The sequence below is a fragment of the Alligator sinensis genome, unplaced genomic scaffold, assembly GCF_000455745.1.
Source record: "Alligator sinensis unplaced genomic scaffold, ASM45574v1 scaffold1241_1, whole genome shotgun sequence".
Classification (NCBI taxonomy): Eukaryota; Metazoa; Chordata; order Crocodylia; family Alligatoridae; genus Alligator; species Alligator sinensis.
The window spans coordinates 54341-75812 of NW_005842202.1; the positions used below are offsets into that span (position 1 = coordinate 54341).

Genomic DNA, 21472 nt, shown 5'->3' on the forward strand with positions numbered 1-21472 from the left:
AGGTGAAGAGCAGAGTTGTGGTGCCATTGCCTCGGGGGAGCTCGAGTCACAAAAACTGGATCGAGGCCCCTAGATTGAGATGTATTTATTTTTTAGTCCCGATCCGTTCTCATGCACGCAAAGCTCCCGGTGATTCGCTCATACACACGGGGCCAGTCCTGCAGCCAGTGCAAGCAGTCAGGCTCCTGCACCAGCCAGGGGTCTGGCTCAAGTCATCACCTAGGCGCTCCATGGAGTCCCACCCTCATCTGACACATGGGGAAACTGAGGCACGGAGGGAGAGCAGTCCACATAAGAAGGGAGGCAAAGCACATGCTCCCATCTCTGCCCTAAACAAGGCAGATTGCAGTGTGGGGAGGCGCCATCCACTTGGGAAAGAGCAGGTTGAAGACATCCCGACGGGTTTCAGGAAAAGGCGAAGGGAATCGGTCACACAGCAGGGCTCTGCATGACCGGCCCCACAGCCTGACCTCCCCAAGGGCAGGAGCAAGGCCTCCATGGAGAAAACGTGACACACATAGAAAGCATGAGTCCACGCGCTTGCATGCGTGTGTGCACGTGTGTATCTGAGCCTGGGAGCTGTTTCTGTGTGTACGTGTGTCACCCTCTGCCGCTCTGCATGTGTATGCGGGTCCTGGAGCAGGCGTGCGGCTGTGGGCTGCTCTCCCAGCCCGTCTGACCCTGGCCCAGCTGCTGTGCTGCGATGCTGGGAGATGCCACAACCTTCCCCCTTCCAACATCTTGGATGCAAAGGACGTGGGATCTGCCAAGCCCTGCGGCTGCCTCAGACCCTGCAGCCCAGCCCCTGGCTGCCAAGCTTCCCCGGTCGCTATAGCAGCCAGCAGCCTGCTGCCTAGCAATGCAAAGCTGCCGGCTTTTCCCAGGCTGGGATAGGCTCCCCGACACCAGCCTGCTGTGCCTTCCCAGCTGATTGGCTTTCCCCACGCCATTCATGCCAGGCCAGTTACATTTCCTGCTGGAAATCTGCAGCCTCGCATGCAAGAAGCCCTTCGCTTCCAGGTACTTGAGGTTTGGGGGGGGATTAATTGGAAACGATCGTCTACAAGCCTCTTCCCCTTGCAGAGCTGTTGCAGCACGTGGCTGGTTTTTGTGCGGCAAATGGAGAGAAATAGCAGAAGAACAGGAGGCTGGGAGGGATTGGGGGGGGCTATGGGCTGGGCAGGGGACATTGGGAGTCAGGATGTGTGGGGGGAAGCCTTGGGTTGACTTGTTTTGTTGGGTTCGCCACCTTTGTTTTCTGTGCCTCAATTTCCCCAGCTGTGGCATGGGCCCAGCAATCTCTGGGGGAGGTGTTGCCTGCTAAAGGGATGATGTGAGTGATGGATGGTGCGCTTCCCCCAGTGCCCCATGGCAGAGGACTGCTGGGGGTCTTGGTTACCTTCCGTGCTGCCCTGGGACGGTACAGCCCAGCTGCAAGCGTGGTCTGCCTCCGTTCCCTCCATGCCTGCAGCCCGTGCAGGAAATGCCAGGCTGAAGTGGCCTTCCCATCCGGCCTCTCCTCCATGCAGCATCGCCTAGAAGCTCTGGGGGAGCCTCGATACCCCTTGCCCGTTTCTCCGCACAGACAAACCAGGAGCATGGCCCCCAAGGCCAAGGGCAAGGGGAAGAAAGGAGGGAGACAGAAGAAGACGCAGCCTGCGGCAGGTGAGTGGGAGTCCCATGCATGGGCAGAAACCTTCCCCAGGTCCTGCCCCCCAGGCTGCAGGGATGCACCATGTCCCTTCTCAGCTCCCTCCATCCCAAAGCAGCCCAGCCCCTCCTGGCTGATGAGAGGCAGCAGGCAGCTGGAGCCAGGGGCCAGGACGAGCCGCCGACCACCCTGTAGGAGCCCCGCGCCTCCCACTGGGGTGTAACCAGCATAAGCAGGGGAACCCAGTGCTGGGGGTATATGGGACACAGGCACCAGCACATCCTGCTTGAAGCCAGTGCCATGTTCCCCATTTCTCAGGTGTGGTGTGGGTACAGAGCAGTTTTGAGATCAGCCCTGGACTGGCCCCGATGGGGCTGGGGAGACCCCAGCTTTACTTGGAGGCTATAGGAAAGCCAAGGCTTCTGGATCAGAGCCCTGGGGGATCCTGAACCCCTGCCCCACATGCTTGAGCTCCCCCAGCCCAGGGAGGAGGTGTCCAATGCCCAACGATGCTCCGTCTTGCATGCGTGATTGTGCTCTGTCTGTCAGCAGCAGGCGAAGCTGGGGAGTCCCGGAAGACAGCTCTGGAGGTGGACACCCTCAGGAGGCACCTGGGTAAGCCCCCAGCCTGGGCGGGCAGTGGGGACATGGGCCCTGCCAGGTGACAGGAGGGGCAGGCTGAGGGCAGGGTGGTACAGACATCTCCCCATCTAGGACCATTGCCATGCACTGACCCGCGGCTGAGACGTGCCACTGCGAGGTGGTGGAAGCCCTGGGGCACAGCAAGCCCAGGATGGTTGCAGGGATCCCCTCTGGCCATAGAGCTGGTGAACACCTCCAGGAATTGGCCCAGGAGCAAGGAGCTGGGACCAGGGCTGGGGCCAGGGACTCTCACAGCCACAGCAGTTCCCTGCACCACTGGGAGCACCACTGGTCCCATGGTCGCCCAGCTGAGGGTCTTCACTGACACACCCTGTGGGCTTCCCCTGCAGCCCCGTAGGTCCAAGCCAGCAGCCATCCCCACGCCAGGAAGGGCCCGTGGCTGCAGTCTCCAGTCTTGGGCTCCCGGCAGCTGTGCTGGGGTAATGCTGCCAGCATCTGGCCAGGGTCAGCCGACAAGAAGAGAGCACAGGGCAGGGTCCTAACCCGCCTGTCACTTCCAGTGCTCCGGAGGGATGTGGCCAGGCAGGCGGAGGGGGGCAGCGGGGGGGGGGGGGCGGGGGCGGGCGAGGGGCTGCAGCTGCGGCTGCAGGAGCTGGAGCAGGAGCTGGAGGCAGAGCGGGACGACAAGAGGGACATTTATGAAGGTGGGTCAGAGCTGGTAAGTGTGCAGGGGACGCCGGGCTGAATGCAGCAGGATGGGAGCAGTGCCATAGGTTGCCCCATATTTCCTTTGGCTCCATTCCATGCAGGGCCCTGCAAGGCGAGCTGTTCTGCCATCATCATGCCACCCTGCTGCTACCCCCAGCCACCCCCACCTAGCTACAGAGCCCCCCATCCCTCCTTGCCTTGCAGAACTGCTCTAGCTCTGCCCGCCATGGGGTTTCACAGGCCCTGGGAGCTGGGGATGGTGTGCCACAGGCTTCCCGGGTGGCCACGGGCAAGTCCCTTAGTGGCCTGTGCACCCGGTGTATAAGTGACACAGCCAGGGACTTGACTCTGGCAGCCGGGCTCAGCCCTGTTCTCCCCGCAGAGATGATCCGGCAGTACCAGGAGCTGCAGCGGCAGACAGAGACTCGCATCCAGTGCCTGGAGGCCGAGGTGACACAGCTCCAGGAGCAGCTCGGTACAAATCCCCCCTCTCCCTGCCATGGTGGGCTCTTCTCCCTAGCAGCACCACCTTGCTAGGCATTGCCAGAGATGTCAGACTAGACCCTGTGCCCGATGCCCATGGATCACGCTGGTACATCGACACTCCAGCTCATTCCAGCTCCCACAGTCTCCCCCACTCCTGCCACCCGTTATTGCCTCCTGCAGTTTCTCAGCCCCCAGCCCTGCTCCTTCTCACCCCCATCCCCCTGCAGCCGCGTGCCGCCAGGAGAGCCAGCAGGCCCGGGAGGAGAGTGAGCGGATGCTGGGCGAGAAGGACCGGAGCCTCACTGAGCTGCAGGCCAAGATCGACACCATGAAGACTGAATACGAGCAGATCCTGCACGTGAGTCACCCCGCAGGGCAGTGGCGATGAGATTGGACCCCCCGGGTGCCGGCGGAAAGGGCAGGGAAGCTCATGGAGTTCCCTGCTGCCTCCTGCTCCCAGACATGGGGAGAGGAGGGCGGTGTCCTGCAGGCACAGAAGCTATGTGTATGGGGGTGCCCCTCGCCCTGGCATCTAGGCTCCTGGGGCACTGCCTGCTGCCACACACCCATGCAGGCATCCCACTGTGCCTGACTCCCCCTGCCCCCACAGGGCAGCCTGGATGGTGTCCTGGCCAAGCTGGCCTCTGCAAAGCTGCGCTGGGAGCGGGAAGCCACGGCCATCCACATGGAGCACAAGGAGAGGCTGCGAGACTTTGGCCTCAACCCCCTGGAGATGTAGCGCCCAGCCTGGGACAGAGACGGGCAGGGGCGATGCCCAACTCTGCCAGGCCCCGGGCAGCAGCACCCAGCAATGTTCCCCTAGGCATTCTCCCAAGCTGGGGCAGTGCCCGGAGCTGCGGTCTGGCAGCCTGACCTCCCTCCAGAGCCCAGCTCCATGCAGCAGGGAGCCTGGGGCACTTGCTGAGATCTGCCTCACCCCGAGATCATTCCTGCAGGTTCAAGGCTGCTGCAGTGAGCAGCGGTTCAGATGATTTAATCAGGCTTTGATTGCATGACATGATTGCAGGGGGTGGGGGAATGCTGCACCAGGGCTCGCTGCAGGGAAGGGGCAGGCTCTCCCCATCTTCTGCAGCAGCGGGCACCATGTCGGGGGTCAGGTGCTCCCTGTGGGCCCATCCCTGTAGACCCGAGCCAGCTCCTTCTGCTGACCAGACCAGAGTCCCTCTAGGTCAGGTCCCATCCCCATGGGGCTGGTGCCAGCATCCAGGAACCAAGGAGCTGACCCCATGGTCCCGTTCCCCCCACCCAAATTGTTTTCTCCTCCTGCCAGCTGGGTCCCCAGGGCCGGGCAGGGTTGTGAGTAAAGCCAGGACTACAGTGGCTTCACTGCTTCTGAGCCCGTCTCGTCTGTGTGAGAGCAGCAAGTGGGCAAAGCCAGGCTTGGCTTCCAGCTCCAAGCGGGGCAACCATGCCTGTTAGCAATCAATGGGCCGCTGCTGGGTGGTTTCCAGGGGTGCCTTCCCAGGCAGAGCCACCGCTGTCCCCGGAGACACCTGGGAGCCCTGCTCCTGCCCCAGGATGTCCTGTGCTCCAAGCCGGTCAGTGCAGCCCTTCGCTGGGACGTGCCGCCAGGGAAAGAATCTCAGTGCAATGTGTGTGCAAAGCGTGCGCCGGGGGCTCTGCAGAGCTGGGGGCCGCAGAGCAGCTACAACGACTGACTCATCTCCTTTGGGCCCTCCCACGGTGATGCCTGCGTGGGACAGAGGAAGGGCAGCCCCCAGCAGCTCCACCTGCCCCAGAGCCCTGCTGGGCAGCGCAGGGCTGTGCTTTAGCTGGGGAAGGGGAAGGGGCAGGGGCAGAGGAACCAAAAGCCCCAGCATGACCCAGTCCCCCTCTGCTTAGAGACTTGTCCCCTTCCCACTTCTGAGGACAGCCCCCTCACCAGTTGAGAACTGCTGAGTCTCAGAGGCCGTGGCTACAGCCAGGGGCTGCCCAGGCCCCTCCAGCTCCACACCCTCCGCAGAGCCCCTTGCCCCGGGGTAATGCACATGCGGGGGATCTGGAGTAGCAGGAGGGGTCTGGGCTTCCCACACTAACCTGCCCAGAGCCCAGCAGGGTCATGGTCCCAGCAGCAGCCTCCCCAGCATGGGTGCACTCGGCCGCAGCAACGAGGTTGGGGTCCCAGGAGCTGTGGCACCTGCCCTGCTCCCCCTCTGGGAGCATCACCTGGGGGCTGCTCTCTGCCACCTGCTGCTCCACCTTCCTGCCCCTGACCGGGGTCACTGCATCCCCGACTGCCCCCAGAACTGCCTGAGAAGAGCAGGCCCGCAGCTCAGAAACCCCCCTGCCCCTCTCCAGGGTGACCCACTGGTGGGTGAGGCAGGGACCCTCTGGCTCTGACCCCAGACCACCCTGGGATGAACGGCACCCAGGAGTCCTGACTCCCAAACCGAGGCCCCCACACACTGCAGCAGCTCAAGCTGGGAAATCGGTTGGGGGCAGGAAGGCAGATCAGGGTATGGGGCTGGGCATCCAAGCAGTCAGAGGGGCCAGGTGGGGCTGGGCTGGGCACAGAGTCCTGGAGCTGCCCCTGCCAGGTGCTGTTACCTGCGTGGTGCAGCTCTCTGGCTCGTCAATGATGTCCTGTGGCCCCCCGGCATGGTGGCGGCAGGGGGTGTGGGGCAGGCCGGGAGAGGAGGCATGAGTGCCCGATGCAGTGTCCTGGTCCTCGTAGAAGAGCAGCGGGGACAGCCCTATCTGGAAGAGCCAAGGGGCTTGGCTGGAGATATGCCCCGGCCCCCTCTGCCAGGGGCACTGGTGACCCCACAGGGCCGGGACCACGTGGCCAGCCCCCCACGACGTACTGCATTGAAGAAGGCATTTCCTTGGGCATCGATGACCAGCAGTGTCACCTGGGGGCCACTGGCCCGGATGAGCAGCACGATCTGCTGGTGGTCCAGCTCCTCCACGCCCTTGCCATTCACTGCCAGCAGCCGGTCGCCCTCCCTCATGCCTGCCCGCTCAGCCGGCAGCCCCACATCCACCTCCCGCAGGAACTGCCCTGGAGGGTGGGGGAGAACAGAGAGAGACAACCCAAAGGCACCCATGCACCAGTGTCCCCTTGGAGGGAGGTTGGAGAGAGGGAAACTGAGGCACAAAGGAAGGAGGGACATGCCCAGGGCCCCCCACACAGCCAGTGTCAGGGTTGAGCCCAGCTCCCCCTGGATCCCAGCCCTCTGCTCCCGCCATCAGCCCCTTACCGATGCCCATGGTGCAGCTTGGCTCCTCCTGGAGCAGGAACCCGTAGCCCTTGGGGCCCTTTACCATGTGCAGCTTTCTAACCCGGAAGGGCAGACGGGAGGCATCGGCCATGGCGGCCGTGACCCGCAGGCCCCGGTGGCGGCACAGCTCCTCGTCTGCCGCGTCCAGCACCAGCAGCGTCACCTGGCTCCCACTCTGCTTCAGCTGGGCCAGGGGGGAATGGCAGAGTGAGCCTGGGGAGAGCCTGGGGATGGGGTTTGCAGCCCCTCATGCCCCCCTGCCAGACAGGCCTGGGCACAGTGCCTGCATTGAACACCCACAGGAGCCTACATCCGAGGGGGGATTTGGTCAGGGGGAACTTCAGGACAAGGGACTTTTGGCCCCGAGGCTGCCTGGTACCTTGCACTGAGCTGGTGCCTGGACCTCAGCTCTAGGGTGACGTGACTGGGGCTGGGGAAAAGCAGACGTGGGAATGGGAAAGGACGGATGCAGAAGGGGACAGGGAGGGGTGGAGGTGGGTAGCAGGGGCCCTTAGCGGCTGCCCAGGGCGGGGGATCAGAGCAGCAGCCGAGGGGCAGGGCAGAGGCAGGGAATGGCATCATGGAAGGCAGGAGGGAGACAACACTCAAGGCATCTTCCCCGTGGCACAGCCTCCACGCGGGCACCAGGCTGGACAGGTACCTTCCGGCTGAGCTGAGTGTAGGAGCAGTTCTTCACACTGGCCCCGTTGAGCTCCAGGAGCCAGCAGCCATCAGGCACCCCTGCCCTATCGGCCGGCCCGTCGTGCACCACGGACAGCCGGAACGTGCCCCTCACGCCTGCGGGGCGGCAGAACCGGGGGTAACACTGGCTCCTAATGGCAGCGGGGAAGCTCACAGCCTGGGGGCCAGAGCTGGAGCGCAGCAGGTGCCGGCAGCGCCCCGCAGCCCCCGTTACCTTCTGGAGCAGACACGCTGAAGCCAAAGCTGCTCTTGTCCTTGGTGATGTAGCAGAGGAGCGGCCTTGCGATGCCCGGCAGCATTGCGCCCACATCCCTGCCAAGGGCCTTCGCCACCTCGTAAGTGTTGCCGTCCAGCACGGTCACAGACACCTGGGTCCCACTGGCCTTGATCTTCTGCACCACCTGCCACAGAGCCCCTTGCACAGTCAGTCCTGCCACTGGGACCAGGGGCACCACTCACCAGGGACAAGGACCAGAGTCTTGCCACACCTAGGAGCTCAGTCCTGCCCTGGAGGGGCGCTTTTAGGGCCGCTGCCCATGGCTGATACCGTGGGCTTCCAGGTGGGGCTGGCAGCTAGGGCCAGGGAGCACCGGGTGGGGGCTGGCTTCTGGGAACTGGGTTAAGACCCAGCAAACTTGTTTCGGGTGCTAATGGATTTGAAGCAATGCCTGGAAGCTGGGGCATGGGGCTCTGGAGCCTCCAGGCTCGGGGAGGGCCCTCGAGCTGAAGACCAATTCACCCATACAACCCCCGCAAGCCTCCGGCATACCCTGAGGTGCTCCATGCTGTCCACATCCTCACCGTTGACCTGCAGGAGCCGGTCACCATCCTGCAGGCCCTGGAGCTGGGCTAGCCCCCCCGGCTCCAGCTGTCGGATGACGTGCCCGGTGTGCCCCAGCTCCGTGTGCAGGTAGAAGCCAAAGATTTCACTGGGGCTGCGGCTCAGCAGGTAGAAGCGGGGCTGTCCCTCACTGTCCCTGTCTGCAGGGGAGCAGAGCCAGAGAGCCCCCAACCCTGAGCAGGGGCCGGCAGGCCATGGGAGCCTGCAGGGATGCAAGGACTGGACACTGGAGTCCTGCCCTGGGGGATCTCAGCCCACTCCCTCCGGCTGACATGTGCCTGCATGTCCCGTGCCCCCTGCATATGTGTGCACCCATAGCCATGCTTGCCCATGTCTTGGCACAGATGCAGCTGTGGGCAACCTGAGTGGTAGGCTCGTATATTCCCATAGTCCAGAACACATCCAGCCCTGCCTGGGTCGCCGTGTGCACACAGCACATGAGTGTCCGTGCATGTATGCCCTGGTGTGATCCTGTGGGGCTGGTCTGCATGGTCTGCATTTGTCCATGCCCAGAGTCCAAATAAGAGAGGATGGAGCTGGCAGGGGCCAAACAGTCCAAGCTCACCACTGGCCACAGCCCTGCCATCGTCCCCTATCACCGTGCTGCCAGGCCGCCCCAGAGGCCCTTACCTGTGTCCTCAGCCAGCGACAGAGCTGGGTTGTCGATCCCGTCCTTGGGGTTGAACGTGAACTTCCTGCGAGGACAAGATGGGAAGCCAGGCTGGAGCCCTAGACCCTGTGCCTGCCCCATGGCCCAGTCCAATGGGTCCCCCCAGCTCTTGCAGTGCCTGCAGCAATCCAGGGTCCCCACCATGCCCATGATGCTTGCATTGGCCCTAGCAGCTGCAAAGACCCACATGGCCATGGAGGGATCCTCCTTCCTGCGAGGTGCTATAGAGGACCCCAGAGCTGAGGTGTGGGAGCAGCTGGTACTTACAGGATTAGGTCTTTGGTGTCCTCGAGGCCTGTGGAGGGAAGGCTTGGAGTCAGACTGGCAGATTGTCACGGCTGCAGCCAGCTTGGTCCCCTCCCCCAGCCTGTCCAGGGCAGCAAGCTGAGTGCAATCTATCTGGGCACAAAACCAGTCCAGGGAGCTCTCCACCCTGGCCCAGATCCACAGCTCAACCCAGGGGATGGCTGGGTATGGTCTGTCTGGGTGGGGAGACCTGCAGAGCTGCAGGCAGGGGGGACACTGGTGCAATGTGCCCTGGCATGCAGGGACATGAATGTACACACACACGCTCCATTTCCCCAACCCAATGACTGCCAGCACCTCTGGCCTCCGCAGCACTGTATCACGGCTTAGTGCAGGGCTGGGGCAGCCCCGAAAGTCTCAGCCCCACCATGGCTCCAGCCAGCAGGTGCTAAGGCAGCAGCACAGGGGACACTGGGGACTGCACTGTGGCCACCCGCTCGCCCCGATCCGCTTGGGACTCATGACCCAGCCCCACCCCAGCCGCGTGCTGCGGCAGCCAGCCAGGCAAAGTGAGGATGGGGGAGCCAGCAAGCGTGAACCCGGGCTACCGTGAGCACAGAGAGGAGCAGCTGGGCCCCAGAGCTGGAGGGCTGGGGGTGGGTCTCAGCTATAGGCCATTGTGGGGTCAGAGATTTAGGAGGAGGGTGGGACCCTAGGAAAGGGGCCAGGTTTGGATGCCAGATTAGCCCCTAGGTGTTACCCAGGGAGGACTCCCCGAGTTCCCCAGGGGACCCCTTGCTCTGTGAGGTGGGGAAACTGTCTGCCTGGAGCCCCCGAATAAGAGACCCCCACCCAATTCTCCAGGAGCAAGCCCAGGCTCATGCTAAGGAGGCGGCTGCAGCTACAACTGAGCTAGCCCCTTGCTCATGCCCCCGGCCCCGGCTCACCTCCCGTCTGCTTCATGGCTTGTGGGAGAGCTGGGGGAGAAGGGGGCAAGGTCCAGTGTGAAGTGGCAGGCCCAGCCCTCTGCCTCCTCCAAGACGCCAGGGTTTAATGGTTAAGCTGCCTCGAGTCTCCGCGCCCCATCGCTCACGCCCACTGGGGAGCTGCCAGCTTATCCCCACCTCAGGTAAACCCTCTCCACCCAGCACGGCCTGGGCAGAGCAGGGGTGCAACCCAGGCGTCTGGGCTGTCAGCCCCTGCTCCCAGCCTGCCGAGGGGTGACCTGGAGCAGAGCCTAGAGGCGCCGAGATCCCCAGGTCCTTCCCCAGCACCTGCACCCTGCTGGGAGCTGCCTCGCCCAGCAGGGCTTGTCCTGCCCGAGCCCATCCTGCCCCCCGCACTGCTGCTGCCCAGCTGAGCTCCGGGGGCAGCTCCAGCCCCTGCAACAGCCTCTGAAGCCCCATGTCCCCCCCAGCCCATCACAGCAGGGCAGCCCCTTCCCCCAGCCAGCCCAGAGCAGCCACCCCATCCCGCCATTGGGACCCCATGGGCAGCTGAACAGAGCGGGTTTGGGATAACGCATGCAGTGGAAGCACCGTGGCTTAGCTTTAATGACACGCCAGCCTGCAGGGCCTCATCCAGCACCTTTCCTGCCCTTCCCAGGCCTTCCCCGCATGGGCCATATGCTGCCCCGGTCGATACAGGATGTGGAACAGAGCTGGGCACAGGCATGCGCCCAGATATTGGCTCAGCCCAGCCAGGGGCTGCTGTTTCAAGGACTCTCAGGACAGTTCAAGTTGGAGGTGGGGTGGTACAGAGTAGGCCCCGGCCCCAGCCCCCTTCCTTGGGACCTCTGCCCGCCTGGCGGCCCAGGGGCCAGTGCCATGCCCAGCCCCTACCAAGCTCAGCTGCAGCATGGTGAGGGGTAGTGGGCGCTGGGCAAGCAGGCACCAGCTGGGTTCATGGGGCAGCCCGGGGGAGCAGGGTTATGGCTACAGGGCTACCCCCAGGGCTCATGATGCCATCACACGAGGGTACTGCTAGGGCCTAGTCTGGGGACCGCGCAGCAAGGCTGACGGCTGGGGAAAAGGGAGGGGAGGTGTTTTTCTAGCACCAGGTCTGGCCACGAGGCATGTGAGGGTGTGGATGAGGGCAGAGCCCCAAGGTGGGCACGACAGCACCGTGTGGAGCGTGGCAGCGAGCAGCAGTGACCTCTCTGCTCTCCGGAGCTGCTGCTGAGCTGAGGCCTCACAAACTCGTGGCACGGGGGGAGCCTCCCCGTGCCACCCCTCACAGGCCTGCGAGGGCCGGGCGGGGCTCAGAGCGCCCGCTGCTGGATCTTGCCCAGCATCCCCTTGACCTCAGGATCCACCCGCCACAACTTGGCCTTCTTCCAGGGGTTGCGGGTCTGGCGCTGGCTGCTCTGCAGGTCCTGCAGCAGCAGGGCCAGGTGCTGCTGCACGCGGTCGCGGTCCCACACGGGCAGGTTCGTCCGGGCCACGCTCAGGATGTGGCGCCAGTAGCTGGACACGTCCACGCCCACGGTGAGGAACACCAGCACCTTGACGCCGTCGCGGTCCGTGCGCAGGCCCTGCAGCGCCCGCTTGCCCTCCTCGCTGATCTCATTGAAGTACAGGCTGGGGGAGCAGGACGGCAGGGTGAGGTGGGGGGAGCATCAGATGCAGCCCTTGGGGCCCCCGGGAAGGAGACGGGCCAGGGGAGCAAGAAGGCAGGGTGAGGGGGGCATCGGGTGCAGTCCTCGCAGCCCTGGAGAAGGAGATGGGCCATCGACAGCGCCCCACAGGAGAAGAATGGGACCAGGGAGATTGTGGGGCTGGGGGCAGTAGCTAATGAGGGGCAATTGGTAGCTCAGCCCCAAGCAAGGGGCAACAAGGGGGCACCAGAAGGAGCAGCTGGCCCAGGAGTGCTACCAGGGGGGTCCGCGGTGCTTAGGCTGAGCGGGAGAGAAGGAGCCTGGGGACTCACTGCACTTTATCCAGCGTTGGGTGCTGCTTGGCCACCTCCACCAGCGCCAGGGCTGCCTCGTCCGTCACCGCGTTGTAGCCCACGTTGAGCTCCTGCAGATGCTGGTTCTGGGCCAGGCTGCGGGCCACGAGCTCCACGCCGCGGTCCCCCAGCGAGGTGTGCAGCAGCGCCAGGTGCCGCAGCGAGTGGTTGCCAGCGATGGCCTCGGCCAGGTGCTGCGCCCCCTGCTCCATCAGCGGGTTGTCGGAGAGGCTGGGGGGAGCGGGGAGGTCACCGCGGGAGGGGCCGGGCTTCCCTGCTCGTGCCCCAGGGCTCAGAGGCCTTCCCCGCCACCTGAGACGGGGCTCCTGTGTCCCGCACACCTGGGCAGGGGCTGCCGCCCCCGAGTGCTCACCTCAGCGAGCTCACCGCGCACTTGTCATGCAGGAGCAGGTCCCGGATCACCTGGCAGGCATCGGGGCCCAAGCTGTTGAGCTGCAAACTGAGGCAGAGCCAGAGGTCAGCCAACGGCACAGCCAGCCCTGCCAGTGCACCCCTCCTGCCCCCACCACCCAACGAGGGCCCAGGCTCTGCAGCCAGGCAAGGAGGTGATGCCCAGGGGAGGACGGCGTCTCCTGGGGCAGGCCCAGGGCAGGGCACCTTGGTCTGGGGTTTACAGTCCATGTGCCTGGGTTCTGCTCCTGGGTCATGCAGGCACCACCTCACCTGAACCCTATTCACAAAGCTTCTGCACTCCAGCGAAACCCTGAGACACCCTCCCCCAGGGAGCCCCGGCTGCCCTGACAGTCCAGAGCCCCCTCCTTCCTGCCCAGGGTGCATCCCCGGCTTCATGCTCCTGCCCTTCGACGTGATCTGCTCTTGTTCCCTACCTGGCGCCTCCTCCCAGTTCTGTCCACAGGGCCCAACCAGCCCCCAGCCTGGCACCCCATCCCCTCCGGCAGAAAAGCACAGCTCCCCAGGCCCCAGTGTGCCTGGCAGCCCCGTTCTCGGGCTTGAGCTAGGTTGCATGTGTGACACCCCTGAGCGCCTAGCCCAGCAGGTATGGCGGGAGTGCTTTGCACCACAGCTGAGCCCAGGTACTGGGCAGCATCAGCCCCTGGTGCTGGGCTTGCTCTGGAGACACACCAGTGCAGGAGGGACGGCCAGGCCCACCAGGCAGAGGACACAGCAAGGCTCTGCGGTACAGACAGGAGGATCATGGGGGGCCCTTGCCGTGGGAAGCAGCCCCCCACCCCAGAAGAGGCAGTGGGATTGCAGGCCTTGCCCCTTGTCCTCTCTCCTGATGGCGGCCCGCCACCCTCTGGGGGAAGGCGAGATTGCAGCACCTGGCATGCAAAAGCTGCCGGCATCCTCCACAGAGGCCTGCCAGGGTTGTGGTGCCCTTTGATCTAACGAGGAGAGCCGGAGAAACAACAGGGGCTGGAAGCTGGGGTGGGGCGGGGGGGAGCCCCATCCAAGGAGCCATTCCAAGAGCAGCCTGCAGAGCCCGGCTGCATGCAGACAGGCCGCTCCCATCAGCAAGGGGCTCTGCCTGATCAGACAGATGCCCCTGCCCCTCACCCAGCACTGGCAGCTCCCAGGCGCCGGGCAAGCAGCCAGCACTGGCAAAGCCCAAGCAAGCCCCAGCGTGTGGGCACAGCCCAGCCCAGCCCCGGCAGTACTCAACTGGAGCGTCTTGCACCGCAGCAGGACGGGGAAGAGCATCCGCAGGCTGTCGGCATCGAGGTGGCACAGGGCCAGGTTGAGCTCTTCCACCTTGTGACCGGTGGTGCCCAAGACGGAGGCCAGCACGGCACACTTGAGTGGGGTCATCTTGACGGAGGAGAGGTTGAGGGCCGGCAGGGAACGCACGGCCTCGGCGGCGAAACGCTCGTTCTGGAACTCGTGCAGGAAGAAGAGGTAATCCATCAGCTCGGACGGGGGCAGCCCCTTGCGGCCGTTGCGGATGACGGTCTTCTTCATGGCCTTGGCGATCTCAAAGGCCGCCAGGTTCTTGATGGAGCAGCCCAGCTGCTCCAGGATGGCCCGGTTGCGACGCGACAGGAGCCCGCCCATGAAGATGGGGAAGAGCTCGAAGACCTCGTCGTCGGAGGCATCGTCGGGGTGGCGCAGGGGGCCCTCCACGCCCAGGATGCTGGAGTCCATCTGGTCCAGCACGTCGTCGTTGAAGTAGTCCTCCTCCCGAAAGAGCTCAGTCGCCATGGTGCGGGCGATGGTGTCGCGGTCCTTGCTGCCCAGCCGCTGGAAGTAGCGTGGGAACATCTTGAGGAGGTTGAAGAGCAGCGGCAGGACCCGCAGAGGCAGGACCTTGGAGACGATGCTGAGCACCACGGCCACGTCCTCGCTCACCTTGCTGATGAGCTCGGACACCTCCCGGCCCACACGCTGCCCCAGCGTCTTCTTCTCGCCCAGCACCACGTAGAGGGCAGCCAGGTACTCCTGCATGGCGGGGATGGTGAAGACGAAGGTGTGCTCCTTGCCCGGCTGCACGCAGGGCGAGAGGAAGAAGCGGAAGGCATCGCTGCGGAAGATGCTAAGGAGGTTGAGCTCACTCTCCGTCTTCATGGCCCCCTCCAAGCAGCGCCGCAGGTCCTCCTCCGAGAAGCACGTCTGCCGTGACGTCACCCCCTCGTGCGCCAGCTTGCCCACCGTCTTGGCCACGTACTTCATCATGGAGATCTGCGTGGGGTCGGTGCTGTCCAGCACCTCCCCGCTGAAGTTGAGCCGCAGGAAGCTGGTGTAGATGCCTGTCAGGGTCTGGGCGGGCGGCACGACCCGGGCGTAGTGGAGGAAGTGCAGGGTGGTGCAGACCAGCCAGCAGTAGGAGGGCAGGAAGCAGGCAGCCGCGATCTGGTTGTGACGCTCCAGGTTCCTCGAGAGCATCTCCACCAGGTTGTCGTTCTCCCCAGCGCCGCCCTCGTTGCAGCCCGGCTGGCTCAGGCGCAGCTGGAAGTACAGCTTCTGGAGGTGGGTGTCCGAGAAGCCGCAGATCTCGGCGTAGCGGCCCACGAACTTGCTGGGGATGCGGCGCACAGCGGATGGGCGCGTGGTGACGATGATGCTGGCCTGGAACCAGAGCAGAGACACCCACAGATTTAATGCACTGGGTCCCCGTGGGATCATACGGGCCTGATCTTTGGGGTGCAGAGCTGGCTTTGCTCACACTGCCTCAGGGACGAAACCGCCTCCCCCATGGGCACTCCCATGTCCTCTCCACCTGGGCTTAGAGGCTGAGAACCAGGGCAGCCAGGATGACCGGGCTTCCCAGCACTTCGGGGCAGGGGGGTCCCCCTTGGACCCTGGCACAGGAGGTGGGAGTCTGCCCTGGCTCTGCCTTTGCCAGACTGGTGACAGGAGCCATCAGTGGTGCAGGGCAAGGTTTCCCCAGTGGGTCTGCCCAAGTCCCACCCCCATCTACTCCCATCCTCTGCCCCATGGGGACACGGGGCAGACCTCTGGCAGCAGGTAATTCCTCAGCAGGTTGACCACGATGGTGGTGGGTGGCACGGGCTCGCTGGGGTCGCAGCACAGCTCAGTGCTGGCCAGGAGGAAGTCCAGGTTGAGGCGCTCAAGGCCGTTGAGGATGAAGAGGGTGCTGAGGTTGGCGGAGCCCAGGTGCGGCACCACCTCGCGCAGGTGCAGGTGCTTCTTGGAGATGAGGCGCCGCAGTGAGATGGGGCCACTACTCTGGGACAGGTCCTCGCAGGAGAAGGGCACGACCACCTCGAAGCGGGGCAGGCGTCCATGGCACCAGTCCACCACCATCTTCTTGATGAGGGTGCTCTTGCCCGTGCCCACTGTGCCGTACAACACCACTGTCCTGACCTGCCGCCCGCAGGCGTCCACGTCAAAGAGGTTCTGCAAGCCGATGACGCGGCTGCTGGGCACCTGCAGCTGGTTCTGGACGGTCGGGTCGGGCGAGGGCTTCAGGATGTCCTCCAGGGAGCTCTCCCGGATGACGGGGTCCACGTGCACCTCACCCAGCGAGAAGGAGGGGCCGAACTGCCGCTCCTCGTTGGGCTGTTGGCTGAACCAGTCCAGCAGGCTCTTGCGGTGCTTCTGGATGGCATCTGTGGGGCAGGCAGAGGCTTGTGAAGGGGAGAAGGGCAGGATGCAGGAGCAGGAGCAGGCTGAGCCCTCTGGCAGCCCCAGGTCCAGTCTTCCATGGCTCCCCCTGCCGTACCAGGTCCCCACGGCACTAGGCCTTACCAGAAGAAGCCACGTTCCTCAGCATCATCTGGCCATGGTGGGCAGAGCCAGGCTGGGCTGTGCTCTCCTGGAGTCCTCCCTGATAGCGGACAAAGCTCCTGCAGGATGGGGCAAGGTTGATGAGAAAGGCAGGCCCAACCCGGGCACCAGACAAGCTCTAGGCAAGTGTCTCCCTCACTCCCTATCTGCTGGCGGGGACTTGAACTCATGACCTGGTGCTGACAGGCTCCACAGCCCGTCCCTCTGAAGAGCCAGGGCGCGGGCACCAGCTGAAAGGGCCTGGACCCCCCCAGTTCTGGTGTCCTGGGAGAGGGGCTCCAGCATGGGCATGGCCTGGCTTGATTGCTTTATCCACGGGGCTGGAAGTGCCCGAGGGAGCTGCTGACCCCCATGCACCCGTGCCCCTGCACGCACCCTCCCGGCGCACCCAAGTCCTTGCATGCACCCTTCCCGAGCGGCTGTGCCTTACCTGAGTGGGGAGGCACAGCCTGCAGGGAGGAGCCCTCGGTGGAAGAAGCTGGTCTTGGCACCTGAGGGAACCGCGGGGAAGTCAGAGGAGCGGGACAGGGGGAGCACTGCCAGCAGGCACCACCTGCACCCCATGCCCAGGGCTGCCTGCCTCAGCATGCCCTCTCCTCCATGAAGGGAGGTCTCTGTGCTGGCAGCTGCAATGGTGCTGGGCTGGAGGGCCCTGCCAGGCTGCAGGGGGAGAAGCTGGGGTCCTAGTGAGGTGTCTTACCTGCTGCAAAGGCAGGGAACAGGTGCAGGATCCCCCGGGCATCCCACCGAGCTCCCTGGAGCCAGCTCCAGCCCAGCCTGGCCCGGGGAAGACACCACCGGCACTGCATGGCCACGGCCTTTTTCAGCTGAAAGTCAGGGAGAAAGGGCTCAGCGCAGCATCCATGGCCCCGGGTGCTGCCAGGGTTGCCCTGGAGCAGCGAGGGAGGCAATGCTGGAGCCTGCTGCTGCAGGGGGGAGTGTCTTATCCAGCCTCCGGAGCCAGGAACAGCCCAGGGGAACCCCAGGAAGAACCTCATGATGGGTGGGGGGCATGGACAGCGTTGCCTTCCCCCCCACCCCAGTCCTTCCTGGTGCCTGGATCCCAGCCCCCTGCCCGGAGGGGTCACTGGGCCAGGCGTCCTGGACACAAGCCTCTGCCGCTCCCTGTGGCTGCCGCCCTGGGCAAGGGGCTCTCGGGGGCCTTATCTTGTTGGCAGGGGCAGCATGGCCTGGCCAGCAAAGAAGCACTGGGAGCAGGGAGGGGAAGGAAGGGGGTAGAGCCGGGAGCTGGGGGGCAGGAACTGGGCAGAGTTAGCCTGCTCCCTGGGGCACCTGTCTGGGACACGGGCAGGGGAAGGACTTTCCTGTGCCTGCAGGGTCCCCAGTGTAAACAGTCACTCCAGAGTGAAGCTGGTGCAAGCTGGGGATAGCCAGGTCTCAAGCTGGCAGCAGGCTCCCACGGGCCAGGCTCAATCAATCCATGGGCAGAAGGGAGCATCTCTGGCATGCATGTGAGGCCAGGGGCTGGGGCCTGCCGGGGGTAGGAGCGCGAGGCTTGGGGTGCAACCCCGGGAGCTGACAGCACTGCAAGCAGGGGGGGCTGAGGTAGCGGCAGGGAGGGGAGAGAGGGAAGGAAGGAGGCAGGGGAGCTCCTCCAAGTACCTGGGTGGTTCAAGGCTTTACCCCTCGCCCTGGCCATGCCCAGCAGGGGAGGGTCCAGCCAGGAGCTGCCAGGTCTCGGGGTGCTGGGCCTGGAGCCCTCCCCATCCCAGCGCCCTCATCCCCACGCTGCCGCAGACAACGCAGCATCATCCCGGCTGGCAGACGGATGAGCTGGCTGGGCTGGAAGGGAGAGGCCAGCTTGAGCAACCCGAGCCTCCTCCCCTTAAAGCAGCAGGCCAGCACTCAGGATGCCAGGGCTGCGTGGCACCAAAACAGGAGCCTGGAGAAGGCACTGGCAGGCAGGGATCTGGGAGCACGTGGTGGGGCCACATGCCCCCCACCCGAGTCCCATGCTGCTGGGACACGTGTTCCCCAAACAGAGCTCGCTGGGAGCTGTGCAACCCTGTGGGAGGGGGCTGAGTGGGTGCCCAGCCCAGTCCTGGGCTCGAAGGCCATACGGACAGCGACGGCTGGCTCAGCCCATGCCCAGACAGGGCACAGACAACCCAGCCTGGCAGCAGCAGAGGGGCCAGGGCTGCGGCTGGGCCAGGGGCCTACGAGCACAGGGTTAATGGAAGGGTTAAGGAGTGGGATGCTCCCCACACTTGGCCTCACCTGTGCTCTTCTGACTCAGCCTCTGCATGGGCTCCACCCTGCTCCTCCTCCATCCTAGGGGACCAAGACAGGAGAGCTGAGGAACCGGCTGGGGAAGGGCCTGGCACCGCCTCTTCCCCCGCCCAGGGCCCTGGGGCATCATTGGAAGTGTTTTCCAGATGGGGAAACTGAGGCACAAGCAGGGGCCTGCGCCAGAGCTGGAACCCAGGAGTCCTGGCTCCGGATTCCCGCTCAGCCACCGCCGGGTGCAAGGCACAGCACAGAAGCCAGAAGTCCGAGCTGCCAGCCTGGCTCTTGGGGATGGCGTGGGGGCCCTGTGACAACCCGGGCCCCTCCTGGTCCTGGGTGCTTGCCAGGGCCATGTTGGGAGTTAATCCTGAGCTGGACATAATCTCCAGCCCCCTTTGAGGGCTCCCTGCAGCAGTCTCTGCCCTTGGTGGCTGTCCCGAGAAGCCAGGGTGACAGCTGCAGGGAGGCGACAGCTGCAGGGAGCCCCCCTCCCAGGGCTGCCGGCTTCCTGCCCCTGCCGCAGAAGCCCCCAGTGCCCCCGCCTGGGCAGCCGCCTTGCCAGGAGGAGCTAGCCCGGAGCTCAGAGCCCAGCCCCGAGACCCCCAGCCCTGGCAGGGTGTGGGGCTCTGGAGAGCACCCATGGGCAGGGCACAGCCCAGCCCAGGTGGAGGGGAGCACGGAGCGGGCAGGTCAGGGGTTACCGGCTGGGGGTCCCGTGCCCTCGGCGCGGCTAGATCCGCTCTCCCCACACCCTGTCCTTTGCCCTGTCGCTCTTCCTGCCGCGCCTCTGTTCCGATTTCGGTGTCTCTAGCTGCAACTTCCTGCAAGCGTGGCCCTGCCTCCTCTCCAAACTGTTGGCTGGGGATGCTGCCAAGACCGGGCGGGGAGGGCAGAGCCGTGCAGCCGGGCAGAGCTGGGCCATTCCCGTGGCTGGGGCTGATCCTGCCGGGGCTCCAGATTGACACTGTCAATGAGGGCACAGTCTGGGCCAGGCCCTGGAGGGGGCAGCTCTGACCCCACTTCCACGCTGGGCCCCCCCAGGCATCGCCTGGCCCCACTGATGGGGGTCGCCCACCCCCCAGCCCGTGGTGACCAGCTGTCAGGGGAGGTCCCTGCTCCCCAAACGGGTGGGGAGGGGGGGATGAGGAAACTGGACAAGGAGACAGGGTCCCCAAGGAGGACAAGTCCAGCACCAGGCAGGGGCCCCAGGCTGTGCCGTGGGCTCCCGGATGGGGTTTCTCATGGCCCAGGCCCTCGCGGGGTTCGGGCACCGGGATGGGGGGTATGTGCCTTGCTACCCCTATCCTGAGGCCATGCGGACAGCCACCAGCCCAGGGGCACAGGGCAGGGCAGGGCAGGGAGGCAGCCACCACAGTGGTGTGCCCTTGCCTGGGGTGGCTGTGTCCTGTGGCCTGCAGAGGCCAGGACCCTGGACTGGGGCTGCCCCAGGTCCTCCCTCCAGAGCCCGGATCCTGGCTGGGGAGGGAGCCGTTGCCAGAGCCGCTCACCTGTCTGGCTTTTCCTGTCAGCGCAGGCTCAGGGATCTGCCCTGTCGCCCTGCTCTTACAGGGGCTTGCATTGCAGGTGGATGCACTGTGGCACAGCTGGACCCTCACCCAGGCCCCTCCGAACCCCCACGCTCCCACCCCTTCCCCACGAGGGCAGGCTTGGGCCATGCTGGCTCCCAGCCATGCCCAAGCTGGTCAGGCTGGTTACACACCAGCATGCTGCACAGCTGCCCCTCAGCCAGCACACGCATACCCTGCCACACTGCCTCACGTCTGCGTCCCCCTGCCCACACCATTACACACAAACACCTTCACACCAGGACCTGATGCCTAATGTTACACACACACACGTGCACACAGCCACACGGCTCCACGCATGCATCCCATCCCATACACCACCACTGTAGGGAACTCCCTACTTGAGAGCACGGAGGCGGAAAGGGATCTTGGTGTCATTATTGACTCCAAGATGAACATGGGCCGACAATGCGAGGTCATGGTTGGCAGGGCTAACCGGACCTTGTCGTGCATCCACAGGTGCATCTCGAGTAGAGCCAGGGAGGTGATCCTCCCCCTCTATGCGACGCTGGTCAGGCCGCAGCTGGAGTATTGTGTCCAGTTCTGTGCGCCCCATTTCAGGAGGGATGTGGACAACATGGAGAGGGTCCAGAGGAGGGCCACCCGCATGATCCGGGGACAACAGGGCAGACCCTACAGTGAGAGACTGCGGGACCTGAACCTATTCAGCCTCCACAAGAGAAGGCTGAGGGGGGACCTGGTGACCGTCTATAAACTCACTAGGGGGAACCAGAAGGGTTTGGGGGAGACGCTGTTTCCCCTAGCCCCCGCTGGCATAACAAGGAGTAATGGGCACAAGTTGATGGAGAGGAGGTACAGATTGGACATCCGAAAAAACTACTTCACAGTTAGGGCGGCTAGGAGCTGGAACCAACTTCCAAGGGAGGTGGTGCTGGCCCCTACCCTGGGGATCTTTAAGAAGAGGCTGGATACCTACCTGGCTGGACTCATTTGAGTCCCGTTTTTTGTTTAGGGTTCTTTTGTTGTTCTCCCGCCCTGGCAGGGGGTCGGGCTAGAAGAACTATTAGGTCCCTTCCAACCCTAAAACTATGAAACTATGAAACAATTTGGAGCACTGTCTATTCTGTTCACTGAATATGACACGGTCTGGTGGAACATGGAGCGCCTATACACGAGCGTGGAGGCTGCTCCAACTCACTGGAATTCCAGCACATCAGAGCAGACTCGATTAATTGGGTCTGCTGGAACCTGGCAATTACCATGCTCCAGGAGCCTCCTGCACCCCGTGTATCAGCGCTTAAAAATAGTAGGAGGCACTTTAATTAGAGCAGCACTCGAAGCCACTCCAGTTAA

At 64.3% G+C, this 21472-nt stretch overlaps 3 protein-coding genes across 6 annotated transcripts; 1 reads left to right on the top strand and 2 right to left on the bottom strand.

Annotated features, from left to right (window-relative positions):
• On the top strand, positions 1-4236 carry CCDC153 (coiled-coil domain containing 153). Its single transcript, XM_025207637.1, has 7 exons — positions 1-1020; positions 1586-1665; positions 2204-2266; positions 2815-2958; positions 3345-3437; positions 3676-3806; positions 4059-4236. Exons 1-7 carry the CDS (start codon positions 953-955, stop codon positions 4185-4187), a joined length of 708 nt encoding a protein of 235 aa, XP_025063422.1. The 5' UTR covers positions 1-952; the 3' UTR covers positions 4188-4236.
• A 167-nt stretch (positions 4237-4403) lies between these two features.
• Positions 4404-10537, bottom strand: PDZD3 (PDZ domain containing 3). Of its 3 annotated transcripts, none has more exons than XM_025207635.1 (11): positions 10097-10537; positions 9171-9198; positions 8864-8928; positions 8162-8373; positions 7607-7793; positions 7352-7488; positions 6670-6874; positions 6274-6470; positions 6017-6166; positions 5507-5719; positions 4404-5212 (listed from the first exon to the last, which is right to left on the bottom strand). In XM_025207635.1, exons 1-11 carry the CDS (start codon positions 10110-10112, stop codon positions 5129-5131), a joined length of 1494 nt encoding a protein of 497 aa, XP_025063420.1. In that variant the 5' UTR covers positions 10113-10537; the 3' UTR covers positions 4404-5128. The 3 variants fall into 3 exon arrangements, with proteins under 3 accessions (XP_025063420.1, XP_025063421.1, XP_014376809.1); XM_014521323.2 differs by having other exon boundaries at positions 4406-5159; XM_025207636.1 differs by lacking the exon at positions 5507-5719 and having other exon boundaries at positions 4405-5159.
• A 136-nt stretch (positions 10538-10673) lies between these two features.
• NLRX1 (NLR family member X1) lies at positions 10674-19402 on the bottom strand. 2 transcript variants are annotated; one of them, XM_025207634.1, is made up of 11 exons: positions 19274-19402; positions 18564-18617; positions 17949-18128; positions 17026-17152; positions 16756-16816; positions 16287-16384; positions 15531-16147; positions 13744-15143; positions 12472-12558; positions 12078-12329; positions 10674-11728 (listed from the first exon to the last, which is right to left on the bottom strand). In XM_025207634.1, exons 4-11 carry the CDS (start codon positions 17132-17134, stop codon positions 11410-11412), a joined length of 2943 nt encoding a protein of 980 aa, XP_025063419.1. In that variant the 5' UTR covers positions 17135-17152; positions 17949-18128; positions 18564-18617; positions 19274-19402; the 3' UTR covers positions 10674-11409. The 2 variants fall into 2 exon arrangements, with proteins under 2 accessions (XP_025063419.1, XP_006026692.1); XM_006026630.3 differs by lacking the exon at positions 17949-18128.
• Positions 19403-21472: the final 2070 nt, after the last annotated feature.

Excerpts from the sequence above, each read along its gene's own strand:
- CCDC153 (XM_025207637.1), top strand. The coding sequence starts at position 953 with ATGCCAGGCCAGTTACATTTCCTGCTGGAAATCTGCAGCCTCGCATGC. Across the intron at positions 1,021-1,585 it reads AAGAAGCCCTTCGCTTCCAG|ACAAACCAGGAGCATGGCCC; the intron begins GTACTTGAGGTT and ends TTCTCCGCACAG. Across the intron at positions 3,807-4,058 it reads AATACGAGCAGATCCTGCAC|GGCAGCCTGGATGGTGTCCT; the intron begins GTGAGTCACCCC and ends CTGCCCCCACAG.
- PDZD3 (XM_025207635.1), bottom strand. Across the intron at positions 6,875-7,351 it reads ACACTCAGCTCAGCCGGAAG|CTGAAGCAGAGTGGGAGCCA; the intron begins GTACCTGTCCAG and ends CCCCTGGCCCAG. Across the intron at positions 5,720-6,016 it reads CAGAGAGCTGCACCACGCAG|GCAGTTCTGGGGGCAGTCGG; the intron begins GTAACAGCACCT and ends TGCTCTTCTCAG.
- NLRX1 (XM_006026630.3), bottom strand. The coding sequence starts at position 17,134 with ATGCAGTGCCGGTGGTGTCTTCCCCGGGCCAGGCTGGGCTGGAGCTGG. Across the intron at positions 16,148-16,286 it reads GAGGAACGTGGCTTCTTCTG|ATGCCATCCAGAAGCACCGC; the intron begins GTAAGGCCTAGT and ends CCTGCCCCACAG. Across the intron at positions 11,729-12,077 it reads CCAACGCTGGATAAAGTGCA|CCTGTACTTCAATGAGATCA; the intron begins GTGAGTCCCCAG and ends CTGCTCCCCCAG.